Source organism: Rattus norvegicus, chromosome 1, assembly GCF_021556685.1.
Source record: "Rattus norvegicus strain SHRSP/BbbUtx chromosome 1, alternate assembly SHRSP_T2T, whole genome shotgun sequence".
Lineage (NCBI taxonomy): Eukaryota > Metazoa > Chordata > Mammalia > Rodentia > Muridae > Rattus > Rattus norvegicus.
Genome location: NC_141534.1, coordinates 95,743,240 through 95,760,264, shown reverse-complemented (window position 1 = coordinate 95,760,264; position 17,025 = coordinate 95,743,240). Strand labels below are relative to the sequence as shown.

General features: G+C 51.6%; 2 protein-coding genes across 6 annotated transcripts; one reads left to right on the top strand and one right to left on the bottom strand.

The window, feature by feature from the left end:
- The first annotated feature begins 4,527 nt into the window (after positions 1-4,527).
- Positions 4,528-5,364, top strand: C1h19orf33 (similar to human chromosome 19 open reading frame 33). Its single transcript, NM_001402286.2, is given in 4 exon segments — positions 4,528-4,568; positions 4,688-4,800; positions 4,952-5,029; positions 5,190-5,364. Coding segments are annotated over 4 exon segments (315 nt in total). The 5' UTR covers positions 4,528-4,546; the 3' UTR covers positions 5,292-5,364.
- Positions 5,288-15,600, bottom strand: Yif1b (Yip1 interacting factor homolog B, membrane trafficking protein). Of its 5 annotated transcripts, XM_087653666.1 has the most exons (9): positions 15,337-15,600; positions 12,195-12,245; positions 8,411-8,643; positions 8,221-8,325; positions 8,046-8,124; positions 7,879-7,936; positions 7,127-7,282; positions 6,960-7,053; positions 5,288-5,649 (listed from the first exon to the last, which is right to left on the bottom strand). In XM_087653666.1, exons 3-9 carry the CDS (start codon positions 8,606-8,608, stop codon positions 5,494-5,496), a joined length of 846 nt encoding a protein of 281 aa, XP_087509792.1. In that variant the 5' UTR covers positions 8,609-8,643; positions 12,195-12,245; positions 15,337-15,600; the 3' UTR covers positions 5,288-5,493.
- Positions 15,601-17,025: the final 1,425 nt, after the last annotated feature.

Here is a 17,025-nt window from a genome sequence, read left to right as displayed (position 1 = left end):
TAAGAGTTGACATTACTGAACACTGCCTGTTCAGGGCAAGCAGGTTCTGCAAAGACATTTACTTTACGAGATAAGAAATTTGGGTTTTGGGGTTGGGGATTTAGCTCAGTGGTAGAGCACTTGCGCAAGCGCAAGGCCCTGGGTTCAGTCCCCAGCTCCGAAAAAAAGAAAAGAAAAAAAAAAAAGAAATTTGGGTTTTTAACACTTTATTATTTGGGGACTGACATGGAGCCCAGGATCTTGTAGTTGCTAGACAAGCACTCTACCACTGAGCCACACCCCAGCCCCTCCCTGGGGGATTCTAGGCAGGGACTCTACTACTGAGCCACACCCCCAGCCCCTCACTGGAGGATTCTAGGCAGGGGCTCTACCACCGAGCCACACCCCCAGCCCCTCACTGGGGGATTCTAGGCAGGGGCTCTACCACTGAGCCACGCCCCCAGCCCCCTCACTGGATTCTGGGAAAGTGCTCTACCTACCACTGAGCCTTAAGATCCGTCACTTAGTATGTACATGTGCTTTGTGTGTGCATGTAGACACTGGAGCACAAGGAAGTCAGAGTGTGCTTTGTACTTGTGTGCATGTATGCATGTATGTAGACACACATTGGTCCTTTTTACCACAAGACAAGAGCTCTTTCCCTTTTTAAAGACTTGTTAGTTCTGTGTGCATCCAAGTGCCAGCAAAGGCCATGAGGCCTTTCATTTCTAGAAACAGGAGGTCTAGAGATGGCTGTGAGTTGACCTTGTGGGCACTGAGAGTTGAATCTGGGCCTCTGGAAGTGTTAGTGCTCTTAACTGCTGAGCCATCTCTCTGGTCCAGACAAATCTTGTTTGCTCTGTGTGTGTGCTGGACTGGCTGGTCTGTGAGAACCTGTATTCTCTCTCTGCCTCCCATCTCACCTCAGGACACTGAGATTACAGACATGTGCTGTCTCAGCCAGCTCTACAGAGCGGTCAGTTGTGTGGCTTTTTGTTTTGTTTTGAGACAAAGTCTTATATATCCCTGGCTGGTCTCAGTCAAACTCACAGATGACCACTCGCCTCTGTCTCCTGAGTGCTGGCGTCAGAGACACACACTGCCACACAGGCCGGTTTGTTTTCTTAAACATAGATCTTCTTTCTTTCTTTTTTTTTTTTAAGAGTTTTCAAAACTTACCTTAATAAGGGTTCTCAAATGCATCATAGATTTTCTTTAAAGTAGATTTGTGTCTGTGAGTGTATGCCATGGACACCTGTGCAGGTCAGGAGAGGATGTCAGATTGCCAGATCCATGCAGTTCCTGGTGCGAGTTCAGGGAAACTCAACTCGGGTCTTCAGAGCGCATGCTCCTAACCACTGAGCCATCTCTACAGCCCCTCAAGCCATCTTTTCTCTTTTAGGTTTGTGTGTGATTGTTTTGCTTGTTTGTTTGTATGTATGTATGTATGTGCACCATATGCATGCCCCGTGCCCATGGAGGTCAGAAAAGGATACCTGTGGATGCTGAGAGTTGAGCAAATGCTCTTATCTTAACCATTGAGCCATCTCTGGCCGCTCAACTTGATGTTTTGAGACAGGGTCTTACTGTGGCGCTCATGCTGTCTTCTAACGGTGGGTGTGACCCTCCCATCGCTCCTTCCTTCCTTTTCCCAGTGCTTGGATTATGGGCCTCGCAGTGTGCTAGGCGAGTGTTAACCTTCACAGGGGTAATTGAGGTGTACCTGTCCTCAACCCCTATGATCTGCTAGCACAGCACTGCCCGGTCAGAGGTAAACCAATTCACCAAACGACAGGACACACCACTCTGAGTCACTTGTCTGGGTGAGGAGCAGAGCAGACAGGGTCCCACCCTCTTGGAATTTATGTTCTGCCTGGACAGGCTTTCTCTCCTGTTCTGTAAGGAGCTGTGGCCTCAACCGCCAGCACTGTTCACACAGCCCCTCCCCGTCACCCATGGTGATACAGACCAAAGGTCCCCCACTCCCTCCGTACCTCTGCCTCTCCCTCTTATCTAACCCTCCCACCCCCACTTCCTCAGAGATCCTTGGGTGGCCTCCCTGCCTTTGCACCTGTGAACCCTTGTACCCACCACAATATCTTCAGTGTTTCTCGGGGTAGCCCTGGCTGTCCCAGAACTTGTTCCATACACCAGACTGGCCTCAAACTCTGCCTGCCTTTGCCTCTGGAGCCTGGGTCATCAGGCCTGGTCCACTTCTAACTTTAAAGTTTTTATTTTACTGAGGATTTAACCTAGGGCCACACATATGCTAGGCAAGTGCTCTATCACTGAGGGAAAGCCCTCCTCCAACACCCCTTTTGTTCCTTTGGGACAGGGTCTTGCTAACGTGTACAGACTGGCCTTGTTTGTTTGTAGAGTCTTGAAATTACAAAACAATACAGCATGCTGGCACGGTGGCATACCTGTGTGGCCTGCACTTACACAGCAAGCCTGAAGGCAGCCTGGACTATCGGAGACCCAGCCTGCCTCAAAACCACAAGCAAACATCTGCAATGAGGTTTTCACTTTAACAATCCAACCTCTATTTAAAAAAAAAAATAGCTAGGCAGTGGCGGTGGACACCTGCAATCCCAGCACCTGGCAGTTCCAGGACAGGCAGGGCTACACAGAGTAACCTTGTCTCAAACAACAATAAATCCAAGCCCTCCCCAACATACCACACAATTAACACCCCACTGTTTTTCTCCTTGCCTTTACTCCTTTGGTTGGTGGAGTGGGTGTTGGGTTTTGGATACAGAGTTCACTGTTACTGAAGACAGTGCTTTGCTGTATATTGACTTATAGGCCAGTTAAGTCCACATGAAAGAAAGAGGGTGGTGGGTACTAGAAAGATGACTCAGAGATGAAGAGCACTGGCGGCTCTTCCAGAGGACCTGGGTTTGGTTCCCAGAGCCTACACGGTGGCGGTGGCTCACAACTCTAACTCCAGCTCCAGGGACCCTACACTCTTCTGGCCTCTGCAGGCGGCAGGCATGAATGCACATACAAACACAGGCAAAGCATCATCATGTGTAAGAATTAAAATGTAGGGGCTGGGGATTTAGCTCAGTGGTAGAGCGCTTGCCTAGCAAGTGCAGGGCCCTGGGTTCGGTCCCCAGCCCCGGGGGTGGGGGGTGGGGGGAGAATTAAAATGTAAAGAGCTGTGGTACTGGAAGGTGGTTAGGAGCATTCGTTGTGGTGGTGGCTCAAAACCGCCTGTAACTACAATTCCAGGGAAGGCCTCCACAGACACCAGCACACACATACATGGAAACATTCACACATACCTTTAAAGGTAAAGTTTTTCAGATAAGGGTGAGCACCAAGTGTGTGCCGCAATGACGGATGTGGAGCTTGCATGACCAGTGCAAGCATTTCTGCAAATCGCTATTAAGCAGGCATCTGTATCCGACCGAGGTGGCTCATGTCCAGCTTGATCCTTGAAGTAGCCACCCGTTCCTGCCGAGAGGTGCCCACTTTTGGAACATATAGGTGTTTTGTTTTGGATATTTGTTTCTATTATCGTTTTGTGCATGTGTGGGGGACCAAAGGTAATTTGTAGTTCTCTTCGTCCAGGAGGTTCTGGGTGACTAGACTCAGCTCATTAACATGGCAGATCTTCCAATTTTCTTGAGTCAGGTATAGCCCTGACTGGCACAGACCTCACTCTGTAAGGCCAAGCTGGCCTTTAACTCAGATATCTGCCTGCCTCTGCCTCCTGTGTGTTGGATTAAAGGTGTGTGCCACCAAGCCCAACACTTGGTAATTTTGTGTAGCCCAGGCTATGATAGAACTTTCAATTCTCCTGCCTCCGTCTCCTGTTTGTGTTCCCAAAAGTCACATGGCAAAGCCATGTCCCTAATTTGAGATCCTATATTCAGACATGAAAAGCCAAGCCAACTTCGCAGGAAACAGGCCATCTCTGTCCTAGGGATCTCTCTGCCTATGCCTGGCCCCCAGCCTTGACAACTATGAGGTAAATAACTGCTTAAACACTTCTGTTGTGTTTAGCAGCCCAAATTAAGACACCTGCCCTTACCAAAACAATGCAACACTTTTCACCACCACGCACTCCGCCAAACACCAGCCTAGGAGTTTAACCCATCGGCCTTGCCTTCCACCATCACCCCAGGGTGCAACTTTGCTGATGTCTTTCAGCTGCTGCAGTGGCACGCTAGTCTGGCCACCAAGTCCCTCAGACACTATCTCATCTCAGGTCAGAGGAGCTGGGAAACGGACCTCGTCGCTCCCAGGGTGCACTTTAACTTTGTTCAGTGTACAGGGAAGGTGCTCTCCGAAGCAAATGCCCCCGCAAAGGGGGCAATTGATGACTAGTCTCATTCTCCCAGAAACCTACAGTCACTTCCACCCCCCACTTCCCACTTAGGAAAGTCTGGGTGGAGCAGGGAGCGCCAGTGCAGTGAGTCAGGGCCTGAGAGCTGAGAGGGACAAAGGTCCGGAGGGTGGGGCTTCGCAGAATTCCTGAGGTGGGCAGGTCCTGCAGTCCCACCCTCTGCTCTAGGCACTGCCTAAAGCTTCCGGCCATCCGTACAGACTGGTCACCGCCATGGAGTTTGACTTGGCTGCTGGTACGCTCCCCGGGAGTGGTGGATTTGCGGTGCAAGGGGCCGGACTCAAAGCCTGGGATTCCTACAGAAGGGACGTCCCGTCGCCTACACAACTCATTTAACTCCCCTCTTCTCTGCAGCCCTGGGCCCTGGTTCTAAGAAGCCAGAGGGGGCTGGTCAAGTGGGAGACCCCAAACACTGTCCTCTAAAGGCGCCGGGCCGGCCAGAGGCAGGCGCTGCTCACAAGCCGAGGGTAAGTCACTTCACCACCAGCATCGAGTCCTGAGGGCCCAACTTCCGTTCCGGGTCCTCGGCCACACATCTGCCTTCCAGTTTGGGTTGGAAGCTGCTCGAGCGAGTCCCTGTCCTCACTGTCACACTCCCACCCCCAAACCCTCATCTAGCATGGCCCTGGCGGCTCCTCCGACTCCAGCAGTAGTAGCAGCAGCAGCAGCTCCAGCGACTCAGAGGCAGAGGGGAAGGTAAGAGGCCGTCCCTCTCCTAGCATGTTCTCTCCCACCTCAAACCCTGGCCCCGCCACGGTCAGGGTCAGTCTAGGCTCCTTGCCCGGGTGGTGGGCGGGTCCAGTACCGCTTCCAACCGAGCCACTTCCTCTCCTACCCACTGTCCTCGGTTCTCCAGGCGCACGCCGCTGGCTGCAAGAAGCATGAACGCTCCTCAGACAAGGCCAAGAAACCCAAAGTGAAGAAGGAGAAGAAAAAGAAAGAGAAGACTCCCCATTAACTTATTAAACTTGCAGCCCTTTCCGCTCCCCGGCGCCCTCTGCCGGGCAGGAGCGGAGGCCGCGCCGAGCCCATCAGGTTTATTGTTGCGGGTGTGCAGCTGGCTACAAGAGCACCTTGGCTGGGAGGGAGAGCGCGGGCCTGGAGGGCGGGGGCCCTGGTCAAGCGAGATGAGTGTGGGAGCTGGAGGCCAGGCCGGCAGTTCACCGTACAAGGTGGAAGGTGAGCCAGTACATGAGTACCGGCTGCGCAGCCGCCACCGCCATAGTCAAGTACATGCGCAGCTGGTTCCGAGCCCCGCGCACCGGCACTCCTTCGGCCGCTGCCTGGGCCAGGATCTTGAGCCGCAGTGTCCGGATCTGGGTAGCAAGGGGAAGGTGGGTCAGCGTGGTGGACCCGTAAGTGCACAGGTATCCTGGGATGAGTCCCTGCCCCTTTGTGGCCTCCAGTTTGTGTTCCTAGAAGGGTCTACTGAATAGCTACCTCCCCCAAGCACACAGAGCAAACCATAGTGAGCTGCAAAGGCAGAGGCCAGATGAGCCTCTCCTACCAATTGTAGATTCCGGCTGCTTCCACCTACCCAGAGACAGGGTCCCCCTTCATGCAACAGATCCTCACAGACCAGTGCCCTACCACTGAATAACACTCCCAAAACACACCAGCTCCAGAAGACAAGTTAGAAGAGCTACTTTCTTTCTGTTTTTGCTCAGATGCCTACACCCCCACCCCCACGCCCACCGGAATATCTCCTTCCACCATTTGGGTTCCAGAGATAGAACTCAAGTTGTCCGGCTTGGTAGCAAGTCCTCTTTACCTGCTTAGACACTTCACAGGCCCTGATGTTTTTTGGATGTGCGTGTGTGTGTGTGTGTGTGTGCGCGCGCGCGCGTGTGTATACATGTACATATATTTGTTGGGGCTAGAGGACCCTTGGGGAGTGTCCACTTTATTATCCAGATAGGATCTCTCATTAACCAAGCGTTTACCAAGTAGGCTAGGCTGGTAGACCAATGAGCACCAGATGCCCTGTTTACACATTCCTAGCTCTGAGACCGTAAGGGTATATCCACTCTGGGTCTTTTTTTAAAAAAATGTGGGGTCCAAGGATTGAAGTCAGGTCTTCCTTACTGACAGAGTCATCTCTCCAGCACCCCCAACGTTACATGATGACCAGTCTTATGCTTGTGGGACACTGCCAGTGTTTGCCATCCTGCTTCCCCCTCATGCTTGCTCTAATCCTCCCAAGAGGATGCGGTCACCAGGCATCCTACTTTACAAGAGAAACTGAGGCTTAAGTAGAAGAGGTGATTCACTCGAGTACAGATTAGAACACCCAAACATGGCGGTCTCCATGGCCCCAGTCGGGGTTCTACTCCAGCTGGAAGGACTCAGGGACATGCTGGCAGAGAGCCCAGCAGACAGGAATAGAAGTGAGAGCGAGAGCGAGAGCGAGAGCGAGAGAGAGAGAGCCTGTGTACTGGGCAACCCCGGCCCCTAGCCCAGCATCCTGACAGTCTCTTCACCCACATAAGAGACTCCCTCTTCCAGGAGGCCCTCCTAGCCCCCAGATTTGAGATTTGGATGCTCCAAAAACCTCCCCAAGCCTGTCCAGGAGGCCTGTAGCCTCAGCCTCACCCTGCCCCCCAAGCCCACCCCATGCCCCACTCACCATGAACACAAAGATGGACACACAGCACCAGGCAAGAACCAGGTAGTAGCCAATCTTCCCAAAGAGCAGGCCTGTGAGGACCCCGCCAATCATCCTGAGGGGGCAGAGGAATCAGTGTGGAGAAGAGGCCAAGTCTGGGACTGGCAGGCAAGGGCAGGAGCACTCACCCCACATATTTGTAACCCAAGAAGGCCACCAGGTCAATGGTGGTAAGGTCGGTGTTGACAGTGACCAGGTAAAGACTGAGCAGAATGGCTACGACTTCCAGAGTCAGCCAAGCCAGTGCCGAGCTCGCCTGTAGTCCCAGGAGGTCTGGGGAGAACCTGCCAGAAGAGACACCCCTGAGCGTCAGCCGAGGCAGCCCTGTGTTGACAGCACAGGAGATGGAACAGAGACCACCAAGGATCTGGGTCTCTCCCTAGACAGTGACACTCAAGTCAGGTCTTAGATGGGGACCTCAGCGGTGTGAGGGGGTACCAGGAAGGTTCCTCCCTAAAGAAAGGACAGCTGGGCTGAAGACAAAGTCAGGGACTGGTGGGGAAGGGCCCTGAGGCAGCAGCAGCAGGGCCAGGTGAGCTGCTTGACTTTCGAGCCATTGACGGCGTACAGGATGGGGAGGAGGCCAGGCCCACCTCTTAGAGCTTTTGTTTTAGCTGCTGCTATGCAGACATTATAAGGGGTGAAGGTGGGAAGCAGCTTATATAGGGAACTGTGGACATAAAGGGTAGATTTGTGGGCGGAGGCCAAGAGGAAGGAAGGCTGGATTTAGAAGGAGGCCCAGCACAAATGGGTTTGATGGGTAAAAGGTGTCACTGAAGTGACTGGCCACAAGGTGGGGCTGTCCCAGGACAGAGCTGAGGTCTCTCAGATGGCTCTTGGCCTCCTATCCCCCGGTCTTGCCCTGGTCCAGGATTCTTACCTGTCCTGGGTCCCCAGTGCAAGGCCGGCCACCAAGATGTAGGTTATGAAAGCCATGGCTGTGGAAGGTAGACACAGACACTCATCAGAGGGAGGAAGCCCTTCTTGGGCACCAGGCACCAAAATACCTGTCCCAGACATGCCCGGGCACTGGTGGGAGGGGACAACCTGGAATGTAGAGGTCTGGAGCATTGATGTCAAAGCGGGGCGCCACGGGGGTGTCCTGTTGGTACTGGACCTCCCAGTCCTGTGGAGAGAGTTGGGGCAGTGGCAGCACCCTGGGTGGAGGTTGGGGGGTCCTTCCACCCTGCTTCTGGGCAGGTGAGGAGCGGGTGCTACTCACCTGGTGAAGGTAGGGAAAGACGAGCAGTCCGAGCTTCTTGCCCACGTACACGGTGTCCACGGCGAAGTAATACTTGAGCTTGCTGACAGGGATGAAGCGGTCGATCTGGAGAAGCAGAACTCAAACCTAAGGCCCTGTGGCCCCACCAACACTGCTCCCAGCTTACAGCCCACCATGCCGGCCCACTCACATTCTTATCTACCAGCTCTTTGCCCTGAGCAGCCAGGCTGCTCCCGTAGGCCATCGCCATGTTGGACATAGGAGCAGCCAGGAAGGCTGCCTCCGATGAAGAGGTGGGGTAACCCAGGCTACCAGGTGATGGCTGGCCTCCATAGCCCCGGCTCGGGGCTGAACTCGTGTCGTCAAAAAACTGGTGGGGATCAGCCATGCCCGGTTGGGACACTGGGACCCTCCGCTTTGAGGCTGCAGAGAGAAAGGGAGGGGGTTCATTAATTCTGCTCAGGTTCCATCACTCTCTCCTGCCACAGCTGGGGCAAGGGTCACCAAAATAGCCCCTGCTGTAACATCTACCACCCATCCATCAGCCAACTATCCCTACGTCCATCATCCATCTGTCCATCTATCTTGCCATCAACAATTCACCCACTCATCTACTTATCCATCATTCATCCATCCATTTACCCATCATCCATCCATCTATTTACCCATCATCCATCCATCTATTTACACATCATCCATCCATCCATTTACCCATCATCCATCCATCCATTTACCCATCATCCATCCATCCATTTACCCATCATCCATTCATCTACTTAACCATCATCCACTCATCTACCCATCATCCATTCATCTATTCATCTACTGAACCCATCATCTATCCATTTACCCATCATCTATCCATCCATTTACCATCTATTATCCACTCATCTATTTACCCATCATCCATTCATCTATTCATCTACTGAACCCATTATCCATCCATTCATCTACTTACCCATCATCCATCCATTTACCCATCATCTATCAATCCATTTACCCATCATCCACTCATCTATTTACCCATCATCCATTCATTCATCTACTTACCCATCATCCATCCATTTACCCATCATCTATCAATCCATTTACCCATCATCCACTCATCTATTTACCCATCATCCATTCATTCATCTACTTACCCATCATCCATCCATTTACCCATCATCCACTCATCTATTTACCCATCATCCATTCATTCGTCTACTTACCCATCATCCATCCATTTACCCATCATCCACTCATCTATTTACCCATCATCTATTCATTCATCTACTTATCCATTATCCATCCATTTATCCATCATCCACTCATCTACTTATCCATCATCCATCATCTATTTATCCATCATCCATCCACTAATTCATCTACTTACCCATCACCCATTTATCTATTGACCCCTCACCCATCCTTTACTTACCCATCTGTCGCCCACCCACCATTCACCCCCTCCCTCTCCATCTAAACGAATGACAATGCTGACAGCCCCTTCGTCTTGGGGTCTCCGCATAAATACTGTACCAACCATGACAAACAGAGCTTCTGCTCCTACCCCTTCCCGACTTGACTCCCCTGAGTCTCCACCAGCCGGCCCCTCAGTGTCCCTGACATGCACATACTCAGCTCGGGGCTCGGTACCGGCCATACCTCAGCCTGCAATGCTCTCCCCCAACTCTCGTGGTTCCCTGCTCTCTGCCCCAAGCTCTTGTTCTCTGGGAAGCCCCCACCAATCCCTCCTCTACTGATGTCTACGGCAACTGAGCATCCACTGGCAGACGAGCTGTTTCTTTTCTCTTGTTCACTGTAGGGTCCCCAGGGTGGGAATGGCCTCTTGTTCCCAGAACAAGCTTCGAGTGGGCGCTTGCCCTATGGGACAGATATGGGAAACAACCCAGCCAGCTCCCTGGCTAGTATGGAGTACAACACAACTGTTAAGTTCGTTTACTCACAGCCAGCCCGATTCAACTGATGCTATTACCATCTTTAAATTATCAATAAACATGCTCCAAGTCAGACTTAAGCACAGGGTTAAGGGTCAGGAAGAAAAGACCCTCCGAGAGCATGGGTGAGAGCTTCTCTAAGCGTCACAAAAGGTGACATGTACCAGATGACCATGGGCTTCTCAAGGCATTGCTATTGCCCACATTTCATAGAGAGGACCAAGACCAAGGACCCTGAGGTTCAGCACCACAAGACCATGCTCTCCTCAAGGGCTGGCCCAGCCAGGCACAGTGCTGCATGCCTTTCATTCCGGTGTGGGAAGCAGAGGCAGGAAGATCTCTGCCCCAGGCCAACCTGGTCTACATAGCAAGTTCCAGGAGAGCCAGGAGGAATGCATACAGTTTGCCAGGACATCTCAAAAACCAAACAAAACTCTCTCCCAAAAAACAAAGCAAAACCAACAATGAGGTGGAAGGCCTGGGAGAAGGGCTGAGCTGTGATGAGTGCTTCAGCTCTTCTGAAGGACTCAGGTTTAATTCCCAGCACCCGTGACCGCCAGGGAACTGGTCAAATCCAGGGAGTTTGATACCCACTTCCGGCCTCTACTGGTACACGCAGACACACAAATAAAAAATTAATCTTTAGGACAATAACAAAAACAACCCCAAACCCAAGGTAGCTAGTGCCTATGGAATGAAATCTAAGGTTGACCTCGAGCATCCACATACAGGGACCAGGGTTCAATTCCCCTGCATGGCATAAAACAAAAACAAAACCCCAAAGTTATTTGTAAGAGTTCCATCTGACTTCATGGGGGGAACACGGGAAGTCGAGGCGGTTGAGTGGGCCAGGCTAGAGACCCTGGCGGACAGGGCTGGGGCGGGGATATGGAAGGTAGCCATTTAAGTACTGAGCCGGGGATGGGGCGTGCTGAATCTGTGCGGAACTGGGCTGAGGAGAGGAAGCGAGAAGAGTCCCTTGTCTTCTCAGATTGATCTAAGCAGGGGTGGGAGGCGGTGTCTGCAGAGACAGGGTAGCCCAGGGTCCCAGATACTTGAGCACTGGGAGGAGCAGTCAGATTGTGAGTGAAGGTGCTGTGACACCCACACACTGCCAGGGCAGCTGGGCACAGTGGCTTACATCTGCAATCCCAGCACAGGAGGCAGAGACCAGAGGATTACCTGAACGTGTGCCACTTTGGTTTTAATATTTATTTATTTATTATGTATAGTGTTCTGCCTGCATGTATGCCTGCAGGTCAGAAGAGGGCATCAGGTCTCGTTACAGATGGTTGTGAGCCACCATGTGGTTGCTGGGATTTGAACTCAGAACCTCTGGAAGATCAGTCAGTGCTCTTAACCTCTGAGCCATCTCTCCAGCCCGCCACTTTGGCTTTAAAGACATTTTATTTATATGTTGTTGAGTTTTGCCTGCTGCTGAGAGCCACCCTATGAGTGCTAGGGGCAGAGCCTGGTCCTCTGGCTGAACGAGTGTTCTTAACCGGTGAGCCAATGTCTCCAGGGCCACTTGTATGTGTTTGTGTGTGCACACAGGGCCCAGGTGTGTACAGAGGCCAACAACAGCTGTTTCTCAATCCCTCCCCACCTCACATTTTGAGGCAAGATCTCTCACTGGACCTGCAGCTTGCTGGTCTGGCTGCCCTGGCCAGACGACAAGCCCTTGGAACCCTGTCTTGGCCTCTGAAGGGCTGGGGTCACAGCAGGGACTACCGTGCTTGGCTATTTACGTAGGTGCAAACTCAGGTTCTTCCACTTGAGCAAGGTGCACTTGGCTTGACTAAGTCATTTCCCCACCCCCTCCCACACCTTTTCTGAAACAGGCTCTCATTATGTAGCTGGCTCAGGTTGGTCTTGAACTCGGGACCCTTCTGCCTCCATCTTCCATGTATCTACGACAACAGGCCTCTCTCTCTCTGGCCTAGCTTGTTCCACTCCTATGAGCATTTGCTCCTCAACCCAGGTGGTGCCAACCTCCAGCCCTGCTCCCGAGATGCCACAAAACCACCGATTCACCTCACATGTCTTGCCCAGAAGCGTCTGGCTGGCGCGTCTGTCAGTAAGGCCCTGTTGACAGTAGACATAGCAGCAGATAAGATGACCAGGGCTCCTGCCCTCCCTGACATCTCTGCGTTGGATCTTTTCCAGCTCTCAGAAATGGGTGACCTGATTTTCCACTCTTGCCCTCCTCCCACAGAGTGTAATCTCACAGACACGGTGCCTTTGGCTCCATCTCTGACCGCTCCCAAGGCCTTCGGAGTCCCAGGTGTGCTGCCCCCAACAGCACTCCCACCAGCTGCCTCTAGGCCTCACCTTCCTGCCCTCCTGCTCCCCTCTGACATCCTGCCAACCGTCCCTTAGTTTCTCACAGTGCCTCTCACCTTCCCTTCTGCCCCTGCCTACTGGATTTAAGCATCTTGCCTCTTCTCACCTATTTTTCTTTTTCCTTCTGTTTTTTGAGTCGGGGCTTTGTTATGTAGCTCAGGCTGGCCTCGAACTCACGATTTTCTGCAGTGCGGGCCTTTTAGGTGTGTGCCACCACCACACCGGGTTCCTTGCCTATTCTTAGCCCCATTGAAGGAAGTCTCCAGGGGGTAGCCAGAGATGCTATGTTTTAAAAGTACTGAGCACTGGAAGCCAGGGCCTTGTGCGTGTTAGTCAGGGATTTAACACTTAGCTGCACCTCCAACCCTTTTATTTTACAGACAGGGTCTTGCTGGGGTGCAGTGGTGCATGTCTTTTTTTTTTTTTTTTTTTTTTTTTGGTTCTTTTTTTTCGGAGCTGGGGACCGAACCCAGGGCCTTGCGCTTCCTAGGTAAGCGCTCTACCACTGAGCTAAATCCCCAGCCCCGGTGCATGTCTTTTATCCCAACATTAAGGAGGCAGAGGCAGGAGGATCTCTATAGGTTTGAGAGCAACCTGGTCTACATAGTGAGCTCCGGGACAGCCTGGGCTACATAGTGAGCTCCAGGATAGCCTGGTCTGCATAGTAGAAACCTGTCTCAAAAGAAAAACAAACAAAGGGGCTGGGGATTTAGCTCAGTGGTAGAGCGCTTACCTAGGAAGCGCAAGGCCCTGGGTTCGGTCCCCAGCTCCGAAAAAAAGAACCAAAAAAAAAAAGAAAAACAAACAAAGCCAAAACCAGGGTCTTGCTAAGTTCCCCAGGTACGGCTGACTTAGAAGGAATGACATAAGCCGCTTTGAACTTGAGATCCTACCTTTCCTTCCCATGGGGCTGGGATTACAGTCTTTGCTTTGTGATCCTCTGATATATTTATCTTTTTGGCTTTAAAAAAAAAAAAAAAAAAAAGGCAAGTCCTCACTATGTAGCTCTTGCTGTCCTAGGACTCACTCTGTAGCTTGGGCTGGCTTTGAACTCATGGGTAATCCTCCTGCCTCTGCCTTACCAGTGCTTGAACTACAAATGCCTTACTTGCCTTACAGGCCTATCGCCAGTAAGATCCCTTTAATGAACGTCAACCTTTTCATCCTCTGCCCGAGATCAAGGACCACTATGCAGAGAATCAAATTCTAACACCTCCTCAGCCCTGTGTGACCTGTCATCAGCCCAGTCAGTGGCTCTGGGCCCAGTCCCAAGGCCTCTCCGGTCCCAGCGCTGACAACCTCTTCTCCTTCACACACAGTGCTTTCATCCTCAATCCCCCAGGAGGAGTCACACTCAGGACTCTGCTCAAACGTTCTCCCTTGATGTCCCTTTTCATAACGCCCAGGTTCCTGAATTCCCTCCTCAGCTTCAACCCAACTGTGGATCTTGTTGGCCCAGGCCTCCACTGCCACCCTCTCCAGGAGTCCCCTACGGTTCATCATTAAGCATGCCCTCTTCAAGGACGCAAGGAGACCTCCAGCCCGAACAACTGAGTTCAACACCTCCATCCCAGACCCAACCCATCCGCCCAGCACCCTATTAAGAAGAACTAATTCTGGGTTGGGGATTTAGCTCAGTGGTAGAGCACTTGCCTAGCAAACACAAGGCCCTGGGTTTGGTCCCCAGCTCTGGAAAAAAAAAAAAAAGAAGAAGAACTAATTCATCTTAGGAGTGTGTGTGTGTGTGTGTGTGTGTAAGTTAGACAATCATTCTCTTGTTCCACCATAGATCAATGTCACGTTGTCAGGTTTTGTGGCAGGTGCCCTTACTGGAGCCATCTCTGGGAATCCACCCCTGACTTCTCCCATCGCTTTCTTTAAACACAGATTGCCCCAGGCAGGCCTCGAACCCATAACCCTCTTCCCTCCAACTCCCAAGTGTGCACTGACCCCTCACTCCCCCACACAGCAGTCCCATTGCTCTGTACTGGAAGTTCTATGACAGGAATAAATGCTGGCTGGCTACACATCACAGGCCGGCCAGACGCTAAGGAGCGAAGGGGTAAATGGAACCTCCTCAAACCCTACTCACAATCCGGATCCCACCCTCACCCCTCTTTCTCTCTGGTTCTTACTACTCCCCAACTACTGTTGTTGACTGACGCGTTTCCTTCCTCCTGAACTCTATCTTTTCCCTCTATCTTCCTCCTGAACTCTAGCTGTAAGAAAGTAAGAACTACAGGGCTTTGGTGGTACTAGTGTGTACCCGAATTCTAGCCCAAGGCCTGAGACAAGATTCACTGGAGTAATGGTATGTTAGATGAATAAATGAAACGAACAGGACATAGAAATATATATACAGGGGTTGGGGATTTAGCTCAGTGGTAGAGCGCTTGCCTAGGAAGCGCAAGGCCCTGGGTTCGGTCCCCAGCTCCGAAAAAAAGAACCAAAAAAAAAAAAAAAAAAAAAAAAAAGAAAGAAAGAAAGAAAGAAAGAAGAAAGAAATATATATACAGAGACCAGGAGGAATTCAAATTCACATCTGGGAAAAGAGGTTAACAGAGCTGGAAAAAGGAGGTTAACAGGACAATAAGTACTGGTGGCGATTGTAAATGGGTTGTAAATATGGTCCTGTCTGCACAGGGAGTGCCCAGGGGCCGTACTACGGAGCGTGGGTGACAGCTCGTGGGCACTGGAGAGCCTTGGAAAGGTGGGGTAGCACAGGAGGTCAAATCGCTGACTGCAAATGAATGGAAGTAGCGGTTCTCTGAACATCACACTTAAATCTTCCTCCAACTTGCTTTCTTTTAAAGGAATTTTCTAAAGAACCTACCCGCGATGCGCCCCCTACCCGGACGTGGCATCCCTGCGCTGTGCACACCTAGAAACTCCAGGTCCGGGATCTCGTGACCTCCGTCTGACCTGGAGTGACCTCGCCAACCGTCACGACGGCCCCGCCACACCCTCGCCCGCCCGATCTCCTCAGCCGGCCACGTACGCCACTTACGCAGCCGGGGCGTCCCCGCCGGCGCCGCCAAACCTGTCGCGTGCATGCTTAGAAGCCACCACCGCGAACGCCACAGCCGCAGTTCGGAATGGGCCCGCCCGGTTTCCGTAGCCACACCCCAATGGTACCGAGCGACCCAATAGATTTCACGATGGCGCGAGTGAGCCACGCCCCCCGGGGGGGCAAACTGGTTGAGTGGGCGGTGGCTTACATAAGAGGCGGGAACTGGGGCCCATGACGTAAAGGGAGAGGCCGGACCTTGGCGGCAGCGGGGCGGAGCCTAGGAGGAGAAGGCTTCAGGCAGGAAGGAAAACGTTCCTAGTGTTGAGCGCGGAAGTCGACGGGAAATGTAGTTCTGTAGAGGCAGGCACTCGATTTAGTTAGCTGAGAACACAGGAAGGCTGAAGAAGGGTGAAAGGCGGGGAGAATGATGGGTTATCACAGTTATGCCCGCTCATCTATCCTTTACACAAAAGTAGCACTCACTTTTTTTTTTTTCTGGTTTTTCGACACAGGGTTTCTCTGTGTAACCTTAGCTGACCTGGATCTCACGCTGTAGACCAGGCTGGCCTCGAACTCACAGAGATATGTCTGACTGAGGATTAAAGGAACGTGGCACCAGCGTCCATTTAGGCTGAGAAACGAAGTACAGCTTAGTAGATCACTTCTGAATTCCCAATACTAAGGAGGCTGAAATGGAAAGTCACGGGTTCAAAGGCAGTCTATGCTTTGAACATAGTGAGCTCTAGTTTCAAAAAAAGAAAAAAAGAGAAAAAAAGAAAGAAAGAAAGGAAAAGAAGGGGAAAGAAAAGAAAAAGAGGCCCTCAGCATATTAGGTCAGAAGAACCAGTATCTTGGGTTGGGGATTTAGCTCAGTGGTAGAGTGCTTGCCTAGCAAGCGCAAGGCCCTGGGTTCGGTCCCCAGCTCTGGAAAAAAAAAAAAAAAAAAAAAAAAGAAGAGCCGGTGTCTTTCTTTGAAGGTACCTTTAGGCAACTTCCCAGAAGTTCATAAAATTTTTCTCACACGGCTATTTTCCCTCAAAACTTTTGTCTGCCACAGGTACTGCACACAGCTCCCACAGTTGAATGCACACAAGTGCACCTCGAGCATAGAACCCTGAAAACCGACTTCCTCCTTTGTTTCACTCAGGGTCTCTTTTCTCTCTTCCTTAATCTGCCCCCACTTGATATGAGAAAAGGTCTCACACAGTCCAGGTTGACTTCAAACTCCTGATCTTCCTGCTTCTACCTTCCAAATCCAGCAATTACAGTCGTGTGCCACCACGACCCATGGTTAGCCCTTTTTGTCCTTCTTTTTTTCACTTATCGGAGGCAAAGAAAAATGGTCAGAAATTCCTCTGGGAAGTGATAGCACTCCAGAAGGAGGTGGTGAGCAAGTGACCCTATCATGTGGCTTCCCTTTCCTCGTCTGAATTTGGCTTCTCAGGGAGAAGACCTGCATCCGATGTAGTCCTTTGTTGAGACACATCATTTTGCCTCTGTGTTAGCGTCCGA

Excerpts from the sequence above, each read along its gene's own strand:
- Yif1b (XM_087653661.1), bottom strand. The coding sequence starts at position 15,556 with ATGCACGCGACAGGTTTGGCGGCGCCGGCGGGGACGCCCCGGCTGCGT. Across the intron at positions 8,644-15,384 it reads CCCGGACCTGGAGTTTCTAG|CCTCAAAGCGGAGGGTCCCA; the intron begins GTGTGCACAGCG and ends TTCTCTCTGCAG. Across the intron at positions 5,650-6,959 it reads TGTCCATCTTTGTGTTCATG|ATCCGGACACTGCGGCTCAA; the intron begins GTGAGTGGGGCA and ends CTTGCTACCCAG.